Raw genomic sequence first — 27708 nt, 5'->3', positions numbered from 1 at the left:
CAAATAGAAGTTACATATGGTAATTTTACGAAGTTCAAGATGCGGAATTCATAAAGCCGCTTAATCACTTGAGTTACCTACTTTTAAACGGTGAGTAGGGTCTGCCCCATGAGCCAAAAGCAGTTCCACCACTGCCAAATGACCCCCTGCACAAGCCAGGGACAGTACAGTATGGTCATTATTAGCTGTGGTTCGATTCACATTTGCTCCTAAAACAAACATGGAAAAAATACATTGGTAGAGTGGTTAAAAAAAAAAGAAAAAAAATTAATATTTATTCATTTTAATTTATATGTTTGTGTGTGTATCTGCGTGAGTTTATGTGCCCCATGTGCTTGCAGATGCCCTGGGAGGCCAGGCCAGAGGACATTGGATACCCTGGACCAGAGTTACAGAAGACTGTGGGCTACCAGATACAGGTGCTGTGAACTGCACCCGGGTCTGCCTAAAGAATGGCAATTGGTCATAACCACTGATCTATTTTCCTATGCCCAGCTGTGGCAAAATTTTATAAATCACTTAATGTTCGTGCACACAAACATACATATATACGTATGTATGTATGTATGTACATATACATATATGTATGTGTACATACATACATACATACATACGGTGCATTTAGGACATGGTTTGCATGTGGAGGTCAAAGGACAAGTTGTGGAAGTTGGTTATTTTCTCTTTCTACCATGTGGGCTCCAAGCTTTATGTTCAGGTCATCAGGCAAAGCAGAAGAAAGTACTTTTACACAGTGATACCCACTAACTCATCTCACTGGCTCAATAATATGGAAAAATTAAAAATCATAAAGAGTAGAGAAGATGGTGAAATGAACCCTCACATGCTCATCCACCAGCTCCTCTGACTGTCAACAGTCTCTCATGTTTCACAAAGCCTTCATTTTCAGGAAACTCTTTCCTATACAGAACCATTCAAACGCAAATGCCACAGGCATATGCTTCATTTCTCTTATAGACATTTTAGTTTGTATCAGTAAAGATTATACAAGGTTGTAGTATACCGATAGCAATTACTACACTGAAAAGGGAAAACACGGGGGCAAGAAAGATGGCTCACTCAATGGCTAATAATACTTGAAATTCATTGGAGGAATTCAAGTTTGGTTCCAACACCCACACAGAGCTCACAATCACCTGAATCTCTAGTTTCAGGAGATCTGATGCCCTCTTCTGGCATTGATGGGCACTGTAACCATGTGTGCAAATCCACAGCCAAAAAAAAAAAAATTTACACCCACACTCAGAGATCCACATGCTTCTGCCTCCCGAGTGCTGGGATTAAAGACGTGCACCACCACACGGGGCTACACAGACAATTTTAAAACATACTAAAAATAAAATCTTTGTTTTAAGACAAATATTTTCTTCAATAGTCTAAATACATTTAAAAAAGAACACCCACAATGAACAGAGAACTATCTAACATTATTTTCCCTATTTCTCATTAGAAAGCCATCAGAGGAGAGAGTATCATACTTTCGTCCTCAGTTACATCCCTGACTGTGCTGGGTAAAGTGCCAACTGAAAATTTGAGAAAGGAAGTGGAATCAAACTTATTAAAAATCAACCCAAGGCAGGGGGGTTAGTGGTTTATGTCTTTAATTACAGCACAAGGGAGGAAGAGGCAGGTGGATCTTTGTGAGTTCGAGGCCAGCCTGGTCTACAAGAGCTAGTTCCAGGACAGGAACCAAAAAGCTATGGAGAAACCCTGTCTGGAAAAATCCAAAAAAAATAAAAAAATAAAATTGTTTTTCAAGAATTTGTTTTACTCTTATGGCAGATTAAAAATGTGCTGGGATTAAAGGTGTGCGCCACCACCGCCCAGCTTGAAAAACAATTTTAATAGAGTTTGGGTAAATATTGAAGAAATTATTTAAAACAATGTGTTTATTTGGTCACTAACAGATTCAAAAGAATAATTGCTGAGTATGAATGAAAATCCTCATGTACACTGACACGTATCACAATTAAATTCTAAATATTTTTTATTTCAGTTAAAAAAATATCTCACGGAAAATATTAAATTAAAAAAGAAAAAGAAAAAAAATCATCTCATTGTTGCCGGGCGATGGTGGCGCACGCCTTTAATCCCAGCACTCAGGAGGCAGAGGCCGGCAGATCTCTGTGAGTTCAAGGTCAGCCTGGTCTACAAGAGCTAGTTTCCAGGAAAGGCTCCAAGGCTACAGAGAAACCCTGTCTCAAAAAACTAAAGAAATAAAGACAACATAAAGTAAAAAAGGTGTTGTCCCCAAGTTCTACAGAGGCAAAAAGCAAAAACTCATGTTTGAAAACAATGTTATATTAAACAAACAGAATAGGAATTAAACATACAATATTTTACAGAAAAGAAATTTTTTAATAAGTGTTTCTTCACAAGACTGCTACTTGGTGTAATAGCCTCTTGTAGTTCACAATTATGTTTTATGAGACGTTTATTACTGTTAGGAGCATCCCTTCTACATGTCATAGAACAACCAGAAAGGGCCTTCAAAGGTCAAAATGCCTTATCATATTACCACCGAGACAGTTGAGAAAAAGAAAGAAAAAATTTCTTCTACATAAACTTACCTTTACTGATTAAGAACTGCACTGTGCAAACATGACCGGCACGTGCAGCTTTCATTAAAGGAGTTCTCCCACCTTCAGATTCATGCTCCTGTTATAAAACACAAAGACAAAAACAAAGCAAAAAAACCCTAGTTGTAAAACTCATACTTAATTGTGAGGGGATACTTAATTACTCTTACCATAAAAATAAAAAATAAATTCTCAACCCAAGTATTATTATCATATAATGTGCAAATTAAGAAAATATACTTTCAATTAAAAATTATATATGCACTTTATTGTAATAATTTAAAACGTAAAGTAGGGAGTGTAATGGTCTGCTCTGTTCCTTTAAGAGACAAGCCATGCCACTCCCCCTCCCCGTCCACCAAGGCAAGCTGATCTTCACCTTCCAGCCTGAGCCTCTTCTTTTCAGCCTCTCCCAAGAGGCAGATTCTGCCTTGCTCCATTCTCCCCATTATTCCCTTCGCCCCTCTGTCTCTGTCAGTCTGTTTCTCTCTGCTCTTTCCCCTTCTTCCCTTCCCTTCCATAATCCACTAAATAAATATCCAACCTCACTCTGCACGTCTCTTTCTCTCCCTGCCCAGGACCAGCCACCTTCGGAGAAATGCGGCTTGGTCTCTTGGCATGCCCATCTGTCTTTCCCTCCTTGTGGGACTTGCTGCCCCTTATGGCCCAGGGCAGCCACTTGGGAATTAACTGGAACTGGCTGCTGTTGGGACCCACTGCCCACACCCGCTGTTTAGGCACCTGGGATCCACAGCATTCTTACTTAATCCATTACAGGGAGGTCAGTAGACAGCAATGAGGCTACAAGCCCAGCATGCCTTTAATCCCAGCACTTGGGAGGCAGAAGCAGGCAGATCTCTGTGAGTTTGAGGCCAACCTGGTCTACAAGAGCTAGTTCCAGACAGGCTCCAAAGCTACAGAGAAACCCTGTCTTGAAAAACCAAAAACAAAAGAAAAGAAAAGAAAAGAAAAGAAAAGAAAAGAAAAGAAAAGAAAAGAAAGAAAAGAAAAGAAAACTGGGAGTTGGCTCATTGGCTCATTCAGTCATCACCTCTCATATCTCACTCTTTGTTTTAATGTCGTCTCTATCATGGCAATACCCGTACAAATTAAGACTGATAATACTCCAGCATATGTGTCTCTAATAAAATAAAAGCTTTTTGCTTATTACAATATAAAGTATATTACAGGTATACCACACAATCCTACAGTACAAGCAGTCATAGAAACATCAAACTGAACTCTAAAAGATATGCTAAATAAACAGAAAGGAGTAATAAAGACCCCCAGAAATAGATTACATAATGCTTTATTTGAATTTTCTAAATACTAATAAGTAAGGAACAACAGCGGAGGAGAGACACTGAATAATGGGGAAAAAATCTATGGAATTAAATCAGCCTTTATACTTTAAAAATGTGCTGAACTTAGACTACAAACTGGGACATGTGTTACACTGGGGAAGGGGTTTTGCTTGTTTCCATAAGAGAAGAAAAGATATGGATACCATCAAAATTGATAAAGGTTCAATTTGAACAAAAGAAACCTCTTAATTAAAAGAGATGCTAGGTCATCAAACTATGTGGCCGTTCCATCTAAACTAACCTAAAAAACTAACAAATTCTTTTCATTTGATCAGATATAACTTGCCAAAAGGAACCTCCCCAAAATTAAGAGTTGGAGAATGGTTTTTGTGTCTTTTCAGGAGAATGAAGGGATCCAGCTAAAGAATCGGAAAGCGAATGGACAAATAAGAAATGAAGGAGAAAAAAATTCAGAAAAAAAAATGCTCCAAGAAAAGGATTAAATTGGCCCATTAGCATGTCATATTTCTAACAGGATAAAATGTCATGAATCATCCCAAATGTTTGTTTCTGTTTTTCTCTCCAGTCATATAATGCAAAAAGACTTTTTATCGTCGCAGTACATTTAAAAAATTAAAGTGGGCTGTGAAATTGGAGAGTGGCTCTCTCCTTCTCTAAACTCAAGCTTTTTTTTGTTAAAAGGAAAATTCCAAAATCTGTCTTATGCCAGAGGGCTGTACCATGAATTATAAAAGCACAGAGATAGATACTGAGGTTTAACCTGAGATCAGAAAAGTAAAGCAGCCAGCCACAGGCTCTTACCTCTACCACAGATTGAAAATGGACAATTCTGCACCCAATCATCAGATTGAGAGGGAGAACTATCTCCTCCCGTTTTATATTCGTCTCTAGTGCTAAGATTAATGGTGTGTACAACAACTGGCTGGCCTGTATGCCTGACTAGTGTGGCTGTTTTGCACTGATCTTCAGGCAAGCTTTATATATTAAAATACAAATAATATAGCATTATAAAGATCCACTTGTTATGGGACAAGAAAAACCAAAATGTAGGAAGTAATTTATTGCCACTAATCTCATACTACTTTGGTTTTATTTTGACTCTTTAATCTTTTATTAAGGTATTCATATTATCTCAAAACTTATAAGATCCATCTATCTATCTATCTATCTATCTATCTATCTATCTATCTATCTATCTATCATCTTCTTTAAACTTTTTGTCATGATATTAATGGTCATATAGAACACTTAAGAATTCAAGAAAAAGGCTTCATCTAGCTTCCTGTACATGATTCTGGATTTGAGTATCAGGTAACTAGGGATTAAATTTTTGTACTCTGGATGTACATAACAAATATTGATCCTTAAATATCGTTAAGATATACTGCATATGACATTTAAAATGTCTAAGTTTTCTGCACTGAACCAACACCATGCCTAAGAGTGATCTCTGAAGTCTCAAAAAAGATGATAGAGCCCCACAACAACAACTATACCAAGGCCATGACAACACCACTAAAATGAAAAACAACACCTGAAGACCGACTTTGAACTACAAACTGCTCAAGACAATTTCAAGTTGGCTAGCTGAGATGATCCCGTCTCACAGACTATTCTAGTCAGGACGTGACACAAGCCCTTCATTTTGCCACGACTTAGAGACTGGACAACAAATGATAAAGCTACCTCTCCCAGGACTTGACAATTAACCCAAATTTTTCTTTTCACAATCCCTAGACATCAGGAAGTAATTTTAAGAACATGACGCCCACATTCCCAAGAAGTTGGGGGAGGGGGCTTGATGGATCAATAGGTTATGGATATTTGTCATCATTTAGGGTGGTAGGTTACAAGTTATTATTGCTAATGGTCAGGAAAAAAGTTGAACAAAGGAGATTAGATTCAGAGTTCTGGTTTTGAAAAGAAAAAAAGGGGGATATAGATATGATAGGATATATGGATAGCTTATTGAATCTACTCGGAAAAGAAAAAGGGAGGTTATAGAAATAGTATAAAAAGGTAAATTACTGAATCTGCTTTTAAACCAAAAAATAAACTATTAGTTTTAAATATTTTACATTGACATGGATTTTTGTATATTGATACAAATTTAAGATTATTTTTGTTAAAAAATACTGTACATACATTTCTAATTTTGTTCAAAGTATTGTACCTATACAGTTCATTTAACAAGGTAATACAAATTTCCAGTCCTTGAAAGTTATTACTAAATATTTAGGATAATAAGGAAATGCAGCTTAATAATTAGTTATCTATTACAATCAAGCTTATATAGTCACATTAGGTAGATTTTTAAGGTCAAACATATAATCTTAGACAGGCCGTTTTCAAACACTTCAGTAATCTGTAGAATATGGCATTTAAGATGTTTTAATAACATACAGTTCTATTTATTTTAATGACAGAGAAACATGTCTGCTCAAGGCAGCACCAATCTACTCCAGAGAAGATAGGCATCAAAGAAACTTCATATGGAGTTTATCTTGTAGTAAAAGTTAGCCACTGGGCAAGAAAATGCCCTTTTCTTTACTACTGACAATACGCTGTCCAAATGGGACAAGCAGGACACAAAAATAAGGATGGCCAAACGTTGCCAAAACAAGGAAGGACAGCCCTTCAGAATATCCTGTTTCATAGAAAAGTCTGTCAAATATGCTAGGCCTCTAAGCTGAAGATGGATTCCCCAACGTTGCAGAGGAACTTTGGGTGACTGTCCAGGTAGTCAGCTGTTTCTGTCATTTTTCACATTTTTGGAAAGTCGTTTGCTTGCACTTCCTGCTTATTCAGTCAATATTAATTCGTTCTCGGGTCTCCGAGGGAGTTGAAGACTAGATATTTATAGTTTTCCTTGTTATCAGATTCTGAAAAGAAATTACTAAAAAAATGTAAGTGCACAAGATTGAAAGACATATAAAGATAATTTTGAGTAGATAATTAATGCAAGTTAGGTGGATCAAGGTACAACCTTTTGAACTCATCAAAATAGGACAGATAATGGATTTTTTTCTGAATTTATCAAATGCAAACAGACCAGACCTTGTTCTTGCCTGTATATATTGTGTATTTATTGCCTATATACAATGCTTATAGTTATTGTACTTATTGTACATAGGTTTTTTTTGTATTAGTTAATAACTTTCTTTTTTAAAAAAGAGAGAAATGTGATTACCTTGCTTGTGCTCTAACAAAAAAAGCCTGGCTGAAGATTAAAGGGCAGCGCAAGTCACTAGTTAACAATTGAGGACAGGTGGGATGGCTCACATCTGTAATCTAAGGAAGTGGAGACAGGAACTGATATGGCTGGGCGGAGAGAGGACTATTAGGCTGGAGGAGACAGGAGCTCAATCCTTTTTGGTCTGAGGATTTTGTATAGGTAAAAACCCCAGTGGCTGGCTGCTTTGCTTCTCTGATTCTTCAGTTTCACCCCCTAATATTCGATTAATGGTTTTTATTATTAAGAACATGTCAAATTCGAGATGCATCATCCTGCTACATATCTCAGGCTTCCAAGAACAGTGACCCTCCTGCTTCAGTATTCCGAATGCTAGGATATTTATACATCCTCTCCTCAAACCCATATCATTTACTGAAGGAGTCTCATGTAACACAGGCTAGCCTCAAAACTCACTCTGTAGTGAGGCTCCATTTGAACTCCCAGTCTCTTGAGTGCTATCATGAGACTACACCTTCCCTTCACAGAGCTACTCCATACCTTCCAAGCATTCAGACAACTCCTATAATTGTTTTTTCAATTATATAGTTTTTTTTTTTGTCATATTCCTAGGCCTCCTTTTCCAAACCCCATCTAGCCAATGAAGTATCTCAAATGACTAGTTACATCTTTTGACCTTAATCACTCTCCATATATTCCTTGTGACAACTCTTAATATACTGTACTGAATGTACGTACAATCCATTTTAATCGCCTTACTAATATAAATTAGTAGTAATTACAGTACTACTTGTGGTATCAATTATTCAATACTTAACGTTTTAATTAATAATGCTCAAAACACAGTGGGCAATTTTTCCTACCTACAAAGAAATGCTTCTAAGCCACATTTACCTTAAGTAAAGAACTAAGGATAACTTAATTTGAGTACTATCTCTAGCAGAAAACTATATTTTTTTGTTTTTTGAGACAGAGTTTCTCTGTATCTTTGGAGCCTATCCTGGAGCTAGCTCTTATAGACCAGGCTGCCTCTGCCTCCCTAGTACCCGGCAAGAAAACATTTCTTTTTAAGGATACAAGATAAGTGAACTGAATAATATTACAAAAAATGAACAAAAACTAAATAATGTTTAAAAAAAAACTGTGACTTTAAATAAAAGTGAGGGAAAAAAAACCAAAAAAGTGAGAAGATATGCCTCTGAATTAATTTCTTGGCTTCATTTGCAGAGGCATGGTCTCACCATGAACTCCAGGAAGGCCTTAGGACTCTTGGGCATCTTCCTGCTTCAGGCTCCTAGGAGTATAGGCATGTGCTACAATGCCTAATTCATCTTATTGTTATCAATAAAGATTTAAGTGATACAGCTTACCAGATCTGCACCTGCCTGTAGTAAGACGTCCGCTACATCTGTATGGCCATTTTCACAGGCGTATGTTAAAGCTGTATCTCCTGTTGCTGTTGTGGCATGAACATTGGCTCCTGTAGAAGTTATAAATGATAATAATTATTTTTAAAACCATTTTTAAAAATGAACATAAATCTGTTTCTTCAAGATAGTTCACAGCTCCTAAATCAGACAAAATATACATATACATTATTATAGTGAGTATATTGACAGCATCTTTAAAAGATGGGAAAGTTTTCAAGAAACAGCTCAAGAGGTAAAAGCAACTGTCATTAAGACTGACCACCTGAGCTTGGTCCCAAGGACCACATGGTTGAAAAAGAGCTGACGCCCACAAGTTGTCCTCTTCCCCTCAACATATGCACTGTGGCATGTCTAAATGCATTCACACACAAATAATTTTTTTAAAAAGAAAAACCTGGAATAAAAGTATTTGAATTTAAAACTGCACATACTGACAGATAAATTATTCAGAACATGCACATGAACACCTTTTCAATACAAATTCTTTTTTTTTTTTTTTTTTGAGACAGAGTTTCTCTGTAGCTTTGGAAGCTGCCCTGGAACTAGCTCAGTAGACCAGGCTGGCCTTGAACTCACAAAGATCCGCCTGCCTCTGCTACCCTAGTGATAGGACTAAAGGCGTGCGCCACCACTGCCCAGCTCAACACAAATTCTGTATACCATAACATAAAAAATATTTGTAGTGTGATCTTTATTTACATCATGTAGTATATTCCCAAATGCAAAAATGCATACCTGCAGCTAGTAAGTATTTAACTAACTCCAGATGGCCCTCTTGAGCAGCTTCCATTAGAGGGGTAGAACACCCAAGTTCGATATCAGCTCCAGCCTTAATGAGAAAGTCTGCCACTTCCAGAAAGCCTCCACAGCACGCCAGGGTCAAGGCAGTTTCTTGAGTTTCTTCTGTCTGTGCATTGATATTTGCTCCTAAAAAAAGATTCTACTTAAAAAAAAGCTCAAGAATTTACTCATATACAAACAAAACACAACTGTTTCCTAATGAACTATGTCGAAAGTAAACAGAAGTATCTCTTTCCCATTCGTGGCAGTCAAAAGTAAATGGGAGAAAAACCCACATTTATAAGACATTATCTTCTATACATAGTTGGAATATTTATTTAAAAAGAAGGTATTAGTTATGATTACAGAGTCATAAAATTACCTAGTTGTCTCCTACAAAGATTCAAAATAGAGGATAAATGTACTAATGGCATTAGCTAACATTTAATGAGCTTTTATTATTTCCCAGGCAATATTAAAAGTACAACTGTTAAAGTACATTTATTTAAATAATTTTAATTTAGGGGAGGAGCAATGCTAGAGAATGAACCCATGGCAACTGTGTGGTGTTGGATAGAGATTAAGCCCAAGTCCTTGGGAATGTTGAATAAATATCCACTGAACAGTATATTACTAAGACTTTATGCTTTATTTTATTTTCAGCACCATTTTACATAAAGCAGAAGAAGCTATTTTTTTTTTTTTTTTTGGCTTTCCAAGACAGGGTTTCTCTGTAGCTTTGGAACCTGTCCTGGCACTTGCTCTGTAGATCAGGCTGGCCTTGAACTCACAGAGATCCACCTGCCTCTGCATTCCGGGTGCTGGGATTAAAAGTGTGGACCACCACCACCCGGAGAACAAGCTGATTTTAACTCACGTAATTAGCTTGCCCTAGCAGCATTACTATCTTTTGTGGTAGTGCACACCTTTAATCCCAGCACTTGAGAAGCAGAGACAGGTAGATCTCTGTGAGTTTAAGGCCAGCCTGGTCTACAAAGCTAGCTACAGGACTACACAAAGAGAGAGCCTGACCCAAAAATCAGAACAAACAAAAAAGTATACTTCAAATCCTGTACTTTTTAAGTTCCAGGCAATAGATCCTCTACTTAAACACAAATAAATGTGCCACTTGTGCTAAATAGACCAGATTTCACAAGGCTAAAAACAAAATACTATTGAAAGAAAAACAAAATCACATTCAAAGTATAATGGGAGATTTGTAGTGATAAGGCAAGGAGGCCTGCTTTTCGTCCCACCCAGCTCCTGCACACCTAGTTTTACACCCGAAATTACAACACACAAATTGTATTCATTTAAACACATCTTGGCCCATTAGCTCTAGCCTCTTACTGGCTAACTCTCACATCTTGATTAACGCATTTCTAATAATCTTTGTAGCACCACAAAGGTGGTGGTTTACTGAGAAAGATTCAGCATGTCTGACCTGGCAGCTGGCTCCACATCGGCTTCCTCACTTCCCTTCTTCCCAGCATTCTGTTCTGCCTACTCCACCCACCTATGTTCTGACCTATCAGGCCAAGCAGTTTCTTTATTAATTGACCAATGAAAGCAACAGATAGACAGATGACCCTCCTCCATCAGAGATTATTATCTAAGTGTAAGATATATAAACTCTTACATCATTTCACTTTTCCAGAGATTCCTTATAGGCCAAGCTCCACAGTTTCTGATGTACAGGCACCTAGCTTTGTTAGTTTCAAGGAAGTGTTCTGTTGTTTTTCCTCAGAGTATCCATATGTAGCACTGGCTGAGCTCAGCCTCCTAAGGACTGATTACAAACGTGGAGTCCCCACTTGGCCTGCTGCATACTTTGATCAAACATTTCACAGCAGTGCTTCTGATGTTGTTCCATTACAGTAAGTGGTTCATACTACAAAGAATTTCCTCCTATATTAGGTTTGGAGAATCATGGTACTCATATTCCCTTAAGAAAAATGTCGACATGAACCTTGATTTTGTTTGTTTGCTGTTTTACTTTCTCACAGCACATGACTTTCAAAATTCTACATTGAAGAAAATTTTACTTAGCTATTTTAAAGTAGACAACGTAGAAATTTGGGAGCAACAGCTCACTGTAAATATAGTTAGGAGCAATGTGCTGAAATTCAGCCTTAACATTAAGACTTGTGACGTACTGATTTCTGGTTTAGTATATACTACAAGTGCTTACCTTGGCCGAGAAGTAACGCCACCATTTCTTCATGTCCCTCACGGGCTGCTTCCATCAAAGGTGTATATCCTTCATCATTGACCTCTTCCAGGCTAGCTCCTCTTTCAATAAGTAAGGCTGCAAGTTCCACATGTCCACCACAGGCAGCTAAAGTCAATGGTGACTCAAATGAATCAGCTGGCATGTTCACTTGAGCACCACTGTCCAGGAGCAACCGAGCTACTTCAACATGGCCATCCTATTCACAAGCAATGAAAAAAATTAAATCAGCACCTTATGAAACTTGAAATAAATAACAACTAAAAAAGACTTCCTAATTACCATATGATGACATCTGCTGACCTTTATTCAAAAGACTAAATCTACAGGTGAGTTTGGTAAACACATGCTATGTGATGCCTGTACTCTTCATCCTACAGAAGCTTGAGGATTTAAAGCAAATAGAGAAAATTGGTGTCTCTAATCAAGAAGCTTATCAGCCACCAAAAGAGAAATGGAGGGAAATGAAGAGACAAACCTAAGGCACAGAGAATCAGCAGAACAATGAGGACATTTAAATGGCAAGTGGCAAAGCTCAGGTAGAGAGAAAGAAAAATTTTCGTAAGGTCTAAAGAGTGAGCAAACTTGATTTAATAGGAAAAGTTTGGAAACACTGGAGAAAAAGAATCATGTGTGAAAGGAACAAAAGTAGATAATGGTGTTTTTTATTGGTCATGTAAGCCCCAGAAGAAGGGAATTTATCTTATTCCTAGCAACCACTAAAGAATCTCCATGCTGTTTTTCTTTCAACGAACAGTTTCTTTTAACCTTTCATACACTTCCTCACACACATTGCACCTTTCTCTGAACATCTTATTTTCAGGGTTGCACTGCTATTTTTGCAGTTTTGAAATGCTTCCCCAGTAAGCCAAACCATAAGTCCAATTAAGAGCTACAGCTTTTTAGTTAGACTACCTAAGTGCCTGGCCTCTAATCATACATCTTTTATTTATATCTATTATTTACCAGCCTATCTGTCCATCCATCCAACTATCCATCCACCCATCTATTATTTATTGAAACCGAGTATCATAATCTATCTATCTTTTATTTATTGAGACTGAGTACTGGGATTACAGGCTTATATCTTCATGCCCAGCAATTTGTATTTATTTATAACATTTCTAGTGCATATGAATTAGATCTATTGTATATTCGTCCTTAATTTATCTATCTACATACAGGGTGTTTTCATTGGACAAGATAGCAACAGTGAATTAATTTCCATTATCAGAGAGACTGCTGAACAATGTTATTGGTGTTCTAGGATTTCATTTAATCCTCTAATTTTATAGACAAGGAACTCAAAAATTTCCAAGAAATATACACATGCTCAGAAGAGAAATTTTACTAAAACAACACAGGGCTGACGATACAGAAAGCAATGTATAATTCAAGTATACAATGTATATTAGAATGTATAATACAAGTATAAATGATGATCATCTACCATTTCTCATATATCTCCAACAGCTTTTTCCCAGATAACCCCCTTTAAGTAGACTATAAATTATAAATTAAAATACAAAAAGTTCAAGGATATTAATATAATTCATTTTCAAAAACAAACACTAAAATACAATTCTTTTTTTATATTTTGCTTTCAAAGATGTTTGTGTGTTATGTGTACATATGAGTGCTTTTTCTGTTTTAAGTGTGCCATGTGCATGCAATTATCCACACAGGACCAAGCACAGCAAGAGCTCTTACCTGCTGTGTGTGTGTGTGGCGCGCGCACGCGCGAGAGAGAGAGAGAGAGAGAGAGAGAGAGAGAGAGAGAGAGAGAGAGAGAGAGAGAGAGAGAGAGAGATTGATTTTTGGAGACAGAGTTTCTCTATATAGCCTGGCCATCCTCAAACTCACAGAGATCCAGTCTCTGCCTCCCTAGTGCTGAGATTAAAGTCATGCATCATCTTGTCTGGCAGCTACTTATATCTTGACAAGGTCTTGCTATGTAAACATGGTTGAGCCAGTAATCACAACATAATCTTGCCTCAAAGTAAAAGCAATCTTCCTATTTCAGCCTCCTAAATGTTGGGATTATATGTGATCACCAAGTGCAACTGAAAAATAATAGTTCAGCTGAGATCCTGTCCCACAATAAAAACAGCTTTTACATCAAAGGAAAGGTTCACTATTATAAAGTATGAAAACAGACTTTGTATATGCATTCAGCGATCTTACCATGCAAGCCTCCATTAGAGCAGTGTGCATTTCATCTGTTTTATGCTCTTGATCAGCGCCTGCTTCCAACAGAAATCGCACCATCTCTAGATGTCCTAAATCAAAAATATAATGGATTATTTACACTTTTTTTAAAAAACTGCTTTTAAAATCAAAGTGATATATAATTTTTGGTGCATGTTGCAGAATATCTGATCAATGTGAACCCCACAACTGCATTATTTATTGGAAAAACCTGTTTCAACTCGTGGTATGGTTCAGCCCTTGCACATACCTTTAATCCAAGAGCTTTCTACCTCAATATTGTAAACAGGATTAATTAAATAGTCAACCACAAGTCAAGAGTTAGAACAAGCAACCAGTTGACAGGAAGTGAACATAGAATTATTAAGAAAAAAAACATAGAAAAAGGAAGTCAGGGGGATAGATAGACACACAGAAAGCAGAAGGGGGGGATGGACACTGAGTTGGAAGAGATCAGTTGACACTGTAGAAAAGGGAGAGGCTTCTAGGACACCAGGGTAAGAGAAAAACCAGTTGGGTGCTTCCTCTGACTCTCTGAGCTTGAGGGCTTTTGCCCCAGCATCTGGCTGCAATAAAGAATGAGGCTTTATGGGTAAAATGGAACAACTGAGATTTTGTTAAAAATAACAGGTGCAGGTAAACAAGTACTTATTGTGTAATTCTTTATGAACCTTATTCAGCACACTATACTTGTTTTTTTTTTAGATTTTTGCTATTTTTAATTATGTGTCTTTCCATGTGAGGGCAGGCAGTGCCCATGGAGACCCAAAAGGCTATCAAATAACCCTGGAGCTGGAGTTTGCAAACTGAACTCAGGTCCTCTGCAAAAGCAGCCATCTCATCGTTCTCCCCCAACCCCCATTTATTTTTCAAGACATAGTACCCTGGGATGAAAATCATTTAGGAGCTGGGTGATGGTGGCGCACGCCTTTAATCCCAGCACTCAGGAGACAGAGGCAGGCGGATCTCTGTGAGTTCGAGACCAGCCTGGTCTACAAAGCTAGCTCCAGGACAGGCTCCAAAGCCACAGAGAAACCCTGTCTCGAAAAACCAAAAAAAAAAAAAAAAAAATTAGGTTGTTTAATCTATGAGTTCAAATGCTTTAAATGACAATAATCAACACACAAACTTTTCAGAAGGAATTGTAAATACACATACATGAAAATATTCTTAAAACATCATTTAATTTATATGCATCCTTTACTTGGAGATACAACACAATAGAAACACACAATTTCAAATGAGTTTTATGTTTCAATTCAAGAAGTGACTAAAAAGTAGGAGAGCAATTACACCTTAAGTAGGACTTTGGATACCATATAAGATAGCAATATAAAATAATTACAATCAATTTCTAATCAACTGGAATTAGACCAGAAGGAAAAATATAGTATAGTCCTAGATGAAGAGGTAAAACAGTATTTAGTGAGTACACCATCTACTACCCTTGGCTAGCTGACTATCCGTCTCCCTTTTCCCTGTTATTTCCATTCCAAGTAACTACATCAATGCTCAGTCTGCCTGACTTCTAGGCCCTTTCTACAGTGCTGTCAAACGAACTTCCAGGAAACCCCACAAGAAACAGAGTTCACAGTTCCCTCTAATATTCAAGATGTACTCCACTAACATAATTTTCTAACTAGCTTCTAATTAAAGCTTACACACCCAACCTTAGAGACATTTGTAGAAAGCAGAAGAGGCTATCCACAAAGGGAGACAGGACAGCGTTGTCATGTGTAGTCTCATCACAAGGATCTCTGGCAAGCTGGGAAAAGTAATGCAATAGAACCAATTTTGGGTTCAAAGATGTTTGTAAAAAGTGTATAAGGCCATCCAATAAAACCTTCCCAAAGCTTAAATCCTCTAATCCTTAGTAAAGACCAGCCCATGTGCCTAATTACCAAACAGGAGTAGGAAAATAACTGATTTCAACTGTGTTCTCTACGTGAAAATCTGCTAACATCAAACACTCAAAATTGAATAACTTAAATTTTAGGCATTTATACATCTAAGCTACTCTCTCATACTTTAAAGAAAATCAATTCTAAAGCCAATACAAAATCTTGGCCACTCAAACAGTAAAACAAAGCAATGACAAGGAAAGGACTAGGCTGAGGAAAAAAAGACGGGGGCGGAAACTTTAAGTAGGCATTCACTTACAAGTTTATGCAGTTTTAAGTTCCTAAAAATCTTTAATATTGATTATATGTATGTGGGCAAATCTGGCCAACCTAAGAATTCATATTCTGAGCTGAGCATGGTGGTGTATGCCTTTAATACCAGCACTTAGGAGGCAGATCTTTCTGAGTTCGAGACCACCCTGGTCTACAAAATGAGATTAAGGATAACCAGGGATGTTACATAGAGAAACCCGGTCTCAAGAAACAAAAACAAAAAAAAAATTTGATAAGCCTATTAGTAACATTTTCAGGCTGGTAAGCATTTAATTATCAAGTATCTTCTTGCACAAGTTAAACAATTTCCAATATGCAAAACCATCATGAAGTGTAATATTAAAATTATCAGCTTCATCTGATAAGACTGTCAATTTCATTGACAACATTTATAATGTTGAGATGATACAGTATTAAGTTTTTTGTTTTGTTGTGGTTTGATTTTTCAAGCAGGATTTCTCTGTGAAACAGCACTGGCTGTCCTGGAACTCACTTTGTAGACCAGGCTGGCCTCAAACTCGCAAAGACCCATGCACCTCTGCCTCCCGAGTGCTGAGAGTAGAAGTGTGTGCCACCACACATGGCTTATTAATTAATTTATAAAATACTTACAGTTAACAACACTATATATATACTATTATGTTTTATTGTTAACTTAAAACTGATCTAAATGTTCATAGCAGTGTTGTTCGTTATAGCCAGAACCTGGAAACAACCTAAATGCCCCTCAGTCCAAGAATGGAAATGTGGTACATTTACACAACAGAGTACTGCATGACAGAAAGAAATAATGACAGCTTGAATATTGCAGGAAAATGGATGAAGCTAGAAAACATTAATTTGAGTGAGGTAGCCCAGACACAGAAATACAATTATCACATGTACTCACTCATAGGTGGTTTGTAAACATAAAGCAAAGAAAGCCAGCCTACACACCACAATTTCAGAGAACTTAGACAACAATGAGGACACTAAGAAAGACTTACATAGATCTAATCTACATGGGAAGTAGAAAGTAGAAAAAGACAAGATCTCCTGAGTAAATTGGGAGCATGAGGACCTGGGAAGGGGGGGGAGGGTCATGGGGGGAGAAGAGAGGCAGAGAGGGAAGCAGAGAAAAATGTAGAGCTCAATAAATATCAATTTTAACAAGAAGTTTTCAAACTTCACTGTGCCCTGCACTAAATTTATGTGCCTGAATTGTTTGGGGATAAAATAATCCACCTTTGATCTTGTTCTTCTTTCCACCATATCTAAAATAAAACATTTAACAAGTTATATAGGATTAAAAAAATTGATCTCAATTTCATCATTTTATTTAAAAAGATTTATACTATACCTTTATAACAAGCTAAAGTAAGGGCACTCTCTTTAAATTCATTGGAATGCGTATTGATGCCAGCTCCATTTTCTAGCAGCAATCTGGCTACTTCCACGTGTCCAGCACTTCCAGCTTCCATAAGAGGAGTATGACCATTTTCGTTATGGTCCTCAATACTAGCACCGGATTCCAAGAGCACCTTTACAACATCTACATAGCCTCCGGCACAAGCGTAAGTAAGGGCTGTGTTGCCTGTTTAGGTAAGAAAACAATGAAGACATGAGCATCACTCACATACACACAAACACAAATGCTGTGCATCTCAGCCCAGTGAGATGCATAAATGGACATACCACCAACCCAGACAACCTGAGTCTGATCCCCAGGACCCAGATGAAGCAAGACATCCTTTGATTTCCCCACGTGCACCATGGCACATATGTGCATGCACACACATGAATGAAAATAAATGTAAAAGGTTTAAAAATATCAAATTTACATTTACAAGGCTGAAATAAAAAACTGCACCCATAATAAATACTTAGACACATATAATTGCATTATTTAATTGTACTTTCTCTTTCTGAAATAAAACTTCCTGTCCTCCCGTTCTACTTAAAAACAGTATTGTAATATGCCTAGTGGTATGGGCTATAATTTCAACTATTAGAAGGCTAAAGCAAAAGGATGAGAAATTCAAGACTATCCTGTGCTACAGAATGAATCTAAGGAGAATCTAGATATCTCCATAAGAGCCTGACTTCAAATACAAAGTAAAAGGTCTATCTAGGAACTTAGCTCATTTGGGAGACGCTTGCCTAGCATGTTAAAGATTCTGGGGTCGATCCCTTGTAATGACAAACAACAAAACCAAATACATGTCAGATTACATGTCAGAAAAACAAGACACGCTTATCAAGACTGGAGAATTAAGATTTGACAGGGAAGTTTCACCACAGATGTATCAAAAAGAAGAAATCTCTTGGAGTCCCAGCCCTAGACAAAGCAACTACTTGACTGCTAATATGTGAAGATTCAGCATTTCCCAGAGATGAGTCCCTTAATTATCTAACAAGGGATCAGCCCTAAAATCACATACACACAACCCACACTAAAAGAACTCAATAGGCCATATTTATATATTCATGCGCATATATTTAACAATAAATAGTAAAAGAGGCTGTCAATTTGAGAGGGAGTAACAAGGTGGGGGGACAACATAAAATGGAGGGACATCAGGGGGTTTGGAAGGGAAAAGAGAGGCAATGAAGGGAAGACAGGAATCAGGGATCATGGAAGTAAAGTATTTATACTTTAATTAAAAAAAAACCTTTGGAGAACTGTAAATGAGCTGTGCAATTTCTTCCTGAAACCTTTTCTTTCTCAAATGAGACAAAAGTTAAAGTTAACTTTTATACAAAAACTGTTTCATAAGGTATTATTTGTAATAAATGTCAACAGACATCTCAAATATTTTTAAAAGATTCACTGTTTTGGTTTTGGAACATATTATGTAGTTCTAGCTGACCTCAATATATAGCAAGACTGACTCAGCCTCCCCCATGCAAGAATTGCAGGTATTAACCAAGACGATGGGCATAAGGATCCCTTCTTAGTGATTAATAACTTCCCATCAAAAAGAGAAAGAAAGATAGCCCAACTTGGTAAATGGAAATAAAATTATAAACTTCTTTTAAAAACACAACTAAATTTGATTTTAAGCTGAAAAAAACTCACAAAATACAATTTCATACAACACTAGACCCAGTTTTGACCCTACCTTAGAAAAAGAAATTAGTTTAGGCTAAAGTAATTGCCCATTGCCCATGTTTTCATAATTCTTTTCCCTGAGCAGCAATTTAGCAAACTAGAGGGTCACGGTCTAATCCCTGCTGCCCGTCCTACTCTCCCACAGCTTGCATTAATAGTGAAAAGGAAGCCAGAGTTTGAGAAGGATAGGCCATACTTCTCCACACCTACAGAGCAATCTTTCGAACTGAGTGCTTAATATACTTTAAAAGAAGCTAAGAGTGTCTAATAAACCCAACAGGACACATTTCTTTCAATATTATTTTAAACCTCAAAGAGACTTAGGCAAAAATGTAGCATGTAAGTGTTGTGAAATATTATTTTAAGATGTGCAACATTTGTTCATGCTGTGGAACATTGATTTTAATGATGAAAAGATGTGTTGCATTCTCTTATGTTGCATTTGTTTAACTCTGTGAAGCTGTGTTACTTTGCCTATCTAAAACACATGATTGGTCTAATGAAGAGCTGCTTGGCCCATAGCTGAGCAGAGAAAGGATAGGCAGGGATGGCAGGCAGAAAGAATAAATAGGAGGTATCTGGGAAAGGAGACAGAGGAGCCAGAAAAGGTGGGGGGAGCCTGGAGCTACACAACCAGCCACGTTGTAAGAAGTAAAGAAAGGTATACAGAAACAGGGAAACATAAAAGGCCAGAGGCAAAAGTAGATGATATAACTTAAGAAAACCTGGTTAGAAACAAGCCAAGCTAAGGCCAGGCATTCATATAATAAGCCTCTGTATGTGTTTTTTGGAAGCTGGGTGGCAGGCCTGCAAAGAACAAAAAGTCAAGAATAAAAATAATCAACTACACTTAAAAATACTTTCATGAGATACAATTATTAAAAGGGATGCTACTAGCTAATGAAACTGAAAAAGAAGTATTCATGACCTGTTGAAGACTGGGCATTGACATCAGCTTTATGAGCTAGCAGCAACTTCACGATTTTGACATGTCCTCCATTAGCAGCAGCCATTAAAGGTGTAATGTCTCCTTTGATTCCCCTGTCTTCCACATTTGCATGCATTGCCAACAAAACCTTGACAAAGAAAAAAGTTTATACAAGTTATATTAAGAAGGTATCCTGAAAGTTTAATATTTCTATAATGCCTGCCTATTCATAAGATCCCTAAGAATCAAAACCTACAAGCTGTATGCAACAAGACTGTGCTGTAATTAGCTTAACAGGAAAAACAGTTTGCTTTTCTAATAAATGACAGGCCTCTTTTAAAGGCTTATTTTCCTAATACAGACCTGTGCAAGCTCATAGTATCCAGCAGAACAAGCTAAACAAAGGAGGCTCTCCCCTTCCTCGGTGTGTTCATTTACACTTCGACCTTCAATGAGTAATTTCCGCACAGCATTCACATCTCCTTCTGAACAGGCCTCTGCCAAACTGCGGCTATGACAAGAAGAACAGCATCATCTCAGGGGATGATATAAAAAAATCTGCATTATATAAGTATTTTTATGTCATTCTAAATTAAAATTAATCAGTATTCTAAAATGTGTTCAGTGATGTACAGTCTAATTCACGGTAAAAAGTGAAATCATATAACATAAAAATTTAAACAAACACAATATACTAAGTTTTTGTTCAACTGCTAGAAATTTTATGACATTAATAAAGTATAAAATGGGTAAGATATCTACAAATTATGAAAGCCTACTGAGTTTTTCCACCAAGTAAAAGAATATCAGACACAAAATGGTAGCATGTAATGTTAATAACTGAGTACCTGGGAAAATATTCACTCATCCACTCACCTCGGGTGTCAGTCTTCCCCTTCTACTTGTAGAGACAAAGTGTTGTTTACAGCTAAAAGTCGGGAGAGGGCCCTTGACCTGAGATTCCTCATCTCCACTTCCTGTCTCATGCTCACATCCTCACCCTTACTCAGCAAGAACCTTACCCACTGGACCACCTCCCCACATAGCTTATGTTCAATAAGAGGTAGAAAAAAGAAGTTGGTAAGAACTGAAATTTCTAACATAGTAATGACACTTCTTCAGATGCTCTGTTCCCACTCCAGGCTTTATGTATGAAATATATTGTTCATTACACAGCACTAGAAAGCATTAAAATATTACTTATAATATGTTGAATCCTTACTAATACTAAAACCAGGCATACAAGAAACTGACAGACAAAAAATAAAAGTCTCTTGGCCTAACATTCATTGGAAACAAGAGTTATATTTTAAAATTTCAGAAAACAAAAACCTCGCCTTCTAAACTATACACATGAACTGAAAAAGAGACAACTGATACAATAGCATTTACTTCTCTAAATACATAAGAGAAGCAACAAAGGTTTTTTTTCTAAGTTTTAAGTTTTTAATGCGTATGTTTCTGTGTGTCTCCACGTCCCTTGTGTGGAGGTGTCAGCACCCATTATGGTGCCTTGGAGAAGAGCAGCGAGCTGTCTGGACAAGGAGCTACCACTCCTGTACCCAATGGCTGTCAGTACTGGTCACAAGACAGTAGTGTTCACTTCACTTTGAGTTTGATTGAGCTATTCATCTTCTAGTTTGCTTATATAACTGGCACTAAGAAAATTACAACTTAAAAAGTTCTTTTATTATGAGAGATTGTGGCTATAGCATCAAGCACAAAAAATGCTGGATAAATATTAAATACTTTCCTTCTCAGAAAAATCATTTTTAAACAGATCACAAAAGCACTCACTTGTCCGACTGCCCTGCATTTGCTGTGCTTTCAGCTCTCATTCGCGTAAGTGCAGCAGCAGCTTCATCCAACGCACAGCTGACAGACGATGTCAACCTCCGGAGCACTTCAGGGTCTGCAAAGGCTTTACCATCAGCCGTGGATAACTTGCCTATTCCTATTATATTATTTTCACACCAATGTGGAAATACACAAAAGAAAAACAAAGCAAAACTCAGGTTACTAAAATCCTGCACGTTAAGATAATCTTCATATACTATAATGGACATATCTGGCTATAATCATTGGTAAACAACTTTCCTTGAACCTAAAAAGCTTATCCATGCTTTAGTTCCTGGACACATGATCTGACACACTAGGGTCAGATGTGGGTCTTTAGCCTATGCTGGGACAGACAGAAGTCTCTGAGACAACTGTCATGTCTTGGAGAAAAGAACCTATGTTCAGAGGTTGTTGAGCTGTAAGCACTGAGTCATGAATTAGTCACTTTTTCCACCACATGCAGAAAAACTTGCAAAAATTAAGTCAATATACAGCAAAACAGAAAAAAAATTCTAGAAAAGGAATTTTTGACTCACTGATGCCACAAGTGCCGGCAATATCACTCTATTTTTTGGTAAATGCCTATTTTTACTTCAAGAAAATGGAAGAAATAATAGAGACTGCATTAAAAAAAAACCAACATATAGCTACCTCCTAAAAACTTACTACAGATACTTACCACATATACTCAGAATCATCTAAAATTATTTAGGATAACGAAAGAAATACAAAAGTAAAAATAGTCAACATCTGAATAAACATAATTGTTACTTTTCCAGATATTCTTAAGAAAGCAAGCTTGTCATTGTTATTTTATTTCAAATTACCAATCTACATCACCCGAGACGCTTACTAAAAACCTAGGTGCTGTGAGCATGGAAAGACGGCTCAGTGATTAAGAGCACTTGCTGCTTTTCCAGGACAGGATTTTGTACCCACATCAGGCACTTCACAAACACCTGTAATTCCAGCTCTCGGGGATGATATCCTCTTCTGACCTCTATCCTTGAACTCATGTGCAAACACACACATACACATTTAGTATCTCAAGTCCAAAGATATGCTGGTATCATTAATGTTAAAAGTCAAACTGTGATTGGAAATCTATTGTGGCACAATTGAAATCAATTTCATGGATTTCCAAATGAGAATTAGCCACAATTAATTTCTCAAGCTATTACCAACTCTATAACAAATTCTAGCCAGAATCTCAAAGAGCAAGCAGGAAAGACCAAACAAACTAGCAGGAAATGATCATTACTCAAAATTGAACTTCCCATAGATCCTAAGTTCTGTTCTTTTGGTTTTCAGACCTGGATGTTTACTTTGCAGCTTGGCCTCAGCCACTCGAATGCTAGAGACTGCTGGGACTGTACTACCACGCATGCCCACAAAGGTAATTTTAGTGGATAACCAGGATGCAACAAAAATATTAATAAAAAAATTAACTACTGGTAGATTATGGTGGTCTTATGTGGAGCAGCAATAACCAAAACTAGAAAGAGAATAGTGTAGCCAGATTATTCTTTCCAGCTTCACACATTTAATCAGTTGAACACAACACTTAACATAGAGAACACATTACAACATCTAGGTATGATTTTTAAAGATAAGGGTAAATCATTTTTTCTCCCTATCCTCTTAGAACTTAATAAAACTAAGCAGAACACAATAGGAATTCCATCCTTAATAAAACTAAAATACATCTTTAAATCTAAGGTACTGTAAATCTAAGGGAAGGTAAGTAGAATACACTAAGTAGAAACACAGCCATCAAAGAGAAGCAAGGTGATCATAAACTAAAGAATTAGAGATTCAGAAACAAGTGTAAGGTTTTGGTCATGAAAATAGGACACTAACTAGACCTAATCAGTTAGATACAAGTCTCCATATATTCTCCAAAATCAAACTGGACAGGACCTCAATTAGGCAACAAGGATGGGGGAGGCAGAGAGGAGGAGCAATGAATGGTGAAAAGGTGAGCACCCCCACGCTGCCCCCATGCTGCGAACTCAATCCTTAGCCTCCTTTCTACTCCCAAGCAACAGAGTGTCGGCAGCCAGGCTTGTTATTCAGAAGACTAAAACTTGTGGACATGTCTGTCAAGAAATCCCAATATGTAGGTAATTCCAAAAAAGTGAAAAGTTCTATGTGCAATTACAGGTAGGAAAACTACTGAAATAATCATCCTCTATTATTCTTTGGTTGATTTATTTATTTTCATGTGTCTAAGTGTTTGACTACAAGGCACGTGAATTGAGCGAATGCATGATTACAAGAAGTCAGAAAATGGGTCAGAAGTCAACAGTGGCTGTGAGTCACAACTTAGGTGCAGGAACTAAACCCTGGTAATTTTCTAGAGCAACAAGTGACTCCATTTCTACAGACCCTATTTTATGAAACTCTTAAGACTACACACACGATAAAATTTACTGCCATCATAAAGTGACATGGTATCTATCAAACAGATTATCCTGCTGGATCCTGACTGATCAGAATTTCATGAAAAGCAGTGAGAATTCTTTGCCTGGAGATAATAAAGATAGGGAAATGAAGAAAAAGGTTTCTATGTGCCCTTACTGGCTTACAGATGGAAAGGAGCTGTGCATCAAGGAATGTGAAATGAGGAAGAGACCCAATTGAGTGCCCACAAAAAAGATGAAGCTGTCAGAGGTACAACAGCAAGGAACAGATTTCTTCTCCCAGCAGCAACAAGATTAGAAGTAAACCTTCCGAAATAGCAGACAGGTAATTCAGCCACACTATGTTCTAGTGTCTGATCCACAAATTACTAGGTATTGAGTATTGTTTCTTGCTGCTGTATAAAAATTGATACAATGCAATAGGAAACCAGCAAATAAGTCACACTGAAATATATCAGTTGGCAAAAGAGATGTGTACACTTTTTGAATAAACTTTTTATGTCATTGCTACTGGCCATAAACAGAAATCAGGGATCACGAAAATAAAAGACAACTTCATAATATGAAAAGACAACCCAAGGGAATAAAATAATTTTCAAATGCCATCAGGTTCTGGAAAAGACTAGGACCTAGTAGTGCAGAAAAGGAAAATAATTACAGCTGCAGTATCAAACTTCAACTGAAACATCCAATGGCAGAAGAAAACAGGTCAGTAATTTCAAAATCTGTAGAAAATTATTTTTTAAACTAAACTTCAATGCATAAACTATTAATCACCAACACAGCAAGACATTTTCACATGAGAGCTCAGGGGATTTTTCCCTTCAGAAGCAAATGAGGAAAAACAAAGCAAAACTTTAAAAACAAAGCAAACAAACAAAAACCTCGCACATTTTACACATCTTTGTTGAGAATGATATTCTAGGGCCAGAAGGATGGCTCAATAGTTGCAAAACCTAGACATTATGAAAGAACTGATCAATTCTGAACACAGACAGGATATTTAGTCATTAACAGTAAATTTCTACAATTTTTTTTTCCTTTGACTGACTTTTTGGCTGCATTTTTAAGGGAATCCTTGAATACGTATGGAAATCAGAAAGGCTATGATGAAATCTATATCTACATTCAAAGACATGGGGATGTCAAAAGAGTAGAAAAGAATAAAAGTGACATGAGATTATCCATGTACTGATGCTTATTCATGTTCAAAAGACAGTTTGTATTATACACTGGCGATTTCAATGCAATCAATTCCTATCAAAAAGTTGCTGCAAACTGCAACTAAGTACTAAACCACTGGTGCTAGGATAGAAAAGGACTGGGCTACTGCAAGCCTCTTGGGCTGTAATATTCCATTAATATATAACCTAGTTTCATGTGTATTAGGTATTAAACATATCAAACATTCATTCATTAGCAATAAATTCACTCAGCAGCACTGCAATTAAACTATTTTTCAGAGACTCTTAACCTGATGTGTTTTTTCTAACAAATAAAGAAGCATACATTTATAGTAGCAATAGATGTGTACAGATAACAAGGAAGACATGACTATCAAGAGCACAAGACATACCTGCAGCTTCTAGTAAAGCTTCCAGTCTAGCCTGGGTCTCTGGATCTACTGTCCTGAGGTCTGCACCATCAGCAGTGCCTGATAAGAGCAACTTGGAAGCTGTTTCCAGCATTGGATTCTCCAAATCATCCTGGTCCAAAATGAAAGACTCAACCTGGAAAACAAATACAGAAAAAGAAGTAAGGAAAGAAGGGGAGGACAAAAACAAATTAAGATCCAGAGGGGGGAAATTACATTTAATATAACTACCAATGATAAGTACGATAGCAACACTAAATAAATTCAAACACCCAAAGCCCATTGTTTAAACTAAAGAAAATTAAAAGTTGAAGGTATTAAGAACTCATTATTCAAATGCAATCATTTTATTTACTGAAATCATATGCATTCTTTAATGTGTGCATAAGATAGGCCTGAGCTTATGAACATAAATCCTGGATACTTCCCTGTACCAACTCTTTAGGTAGTCATTTTAAACACTTGACTTTCCGTAGCCTTTGCACTTCGAATTTTAAAATTATACTTTATGCTTTAAATTTTAACTTTTTCATTACAATAAAAACTGTCAATTAAAATGGGTGGTTCACTTTAATCACTCTTAAAGATGTTTTCAAAACTCCAAGTTTGCCAGGCGGTGGTGGCTCACACCTTTAATCCCAGCACTTGGGAGGCAGAGGCAGGCAGATTGCTGTGAGTTCGAGGCCAGCCTGGTGTACAGAGCTAGTTCCAGAACAGGTACCAAAGCTACAGAGAAACCCTGTCTCAAAAAAACCAAAAAAAAATAAAAAAAAATTAAAAACTCCAAGTTTAATAAGCACTTTTTATTTTGCCAGTTGTACTCTGTAGCAAAAAGCAGCATGTCATAAAAATAAACAGCTAAATGTTCTTAGATCTCAAAAATCGGTGAAAAGAGAGTTGGAGAGGTAACTCAGCAGTTAAAACCATATACTGTTCTTGCTGAGACTCCAAGTTTAGCTCCCAGTGCCTAAGCTGGAGGATTTACAAACACCTACAAAACCATACTCATGTGCACATATCCACATATATAGACACAAACCTATAATTTCAAAAGATAATGAACCTTTAAAAAATTAGTGAAAAGTGAGATCTGAAGTATTTTCTTTTTTAACTACAAATATACAGCAATAAACAACACTTGTTTACTTTGGTGCTACAATCTTCAGAACAAAAACATTAACACTACTATTTTTATACTACCAATGAAAATGTCAACACATTAGAAACAACAAATAACATTTTAGTGTTATGAGGACAATAATTTTGACCTCCTGATACTTAAAATGATATCCCAGACCCCGAAAGTTTACAGAATGTATGTTTAGATAAACTCACTATAATTAAACCAGGGTGAAATGAAACAAATTTAAGGAGAAAGAAATACACCCACTATACCTCATTTTGTTGTTGATTTGAGAGTTTGGTTATGCTGCTCAGTCTGGACTCAAGATATCATACTGAGAAGTAATGGGAACCTAGGCAGACAAGACCACACCCAGCAAAAATCTTAAGGTGCTTCTTTCTACATGGCAATACAAAACCTACATTAAAAAACTGAAGTAATGGGGAGCTAGAGAGATAGCTTAGTAGGTTAAGTACACTAGGTGCTCTTCAGAGAACCTGAGTTTGATTCCCAGTGTCCACAAAGTTGCTTACAAACACAGTTCTTGGGGGATCTGACATCTCCTAACCTCTGCAGGCATCAGGCATACAAGGTGGTCCATAGACATAGGCAAAACATTCATACACATAAAGAACACACACGCCATAAAATATAAATTAACACACACACAAATAGATAATATAAAGCACAACATGCTCAAGTCTAGTATCTAAAAACACCAAAATAAGAAAAGCAGTGAATTAGAAAAGTATTTTAACAATGACAGTGACATT

The 27708-nt window shown here is 36.9% G+C and overlaps 1 protein-coding gene across 4 annotated transcripts in view; it reads right to left on the bottom strand.

Annotated features, from left to right (window-relative positions):
• The window catches only part of Ankrd17 (ankyrin repeat domain 17), a 151995-nt gene that overhangs the window by 63864 nt on the left and 60423 nt on the right, over positions 1-27708 (bottom strand). For all 4 annotated transcript variants that reach the window (XM_075944322.1, XM_075944323.1, XM_075944324.1 and 1 more), the window contains exons 2-12: positions 25795-25948; positions 21754-21910; positions 20320-20467; positions 19957-20104; positions 17277-17510; positions 13740-13834; positions 11517-11754; positions 9281-9472; positions 8486-8595; positions 2589-2676; positions 82-209 (exon numbers count right to left, since the gene is read on the bottom strand). In XM_075944322.1, coding sequence (XP_075800437.1) covers positions 82-209; positions 2589-2676; positions 8486-8595; positions 9281-9472; positions 11517-11754; positions 13740-13834; positions 17277-17510; positions 19957-20104; positions 20320-20467; positions 21754-21910; positions 25795-25948 — 1692 coding nt within the window. The remainder of the gene's footprint in view (positions 1-81; positions 210-2588; positions 2677-8485; positions 8596-9280; positions 9473-11516; positions 11755-13739; positions 13835-17276; positions 17511-19956; positions 20105-20319; positions 20468-21753; positions 21911-25794; positions 25949-27708) is intronic.

The sequence above is a fragment of the Microtus pennsylvanicus genome, chromosome 12 (genome assembly GCF_037038515.1).
Source record: "Microtus pennsylvanicus isolate mMicPen1 chromosome 12, mMicPen1.hap1, whole genome shotgun sequence".
Lineage (NCBI taxonomy): Eukaryota > Metazoa > Chordata > Mammalia > Rodentia > Cricetidae > Microtus > Microtus pennsylvanicus.
Note: the sequence above shows the minus strand (reverse complement) of the source record. Positions and strands in the feature narration are given on the sequence as shown.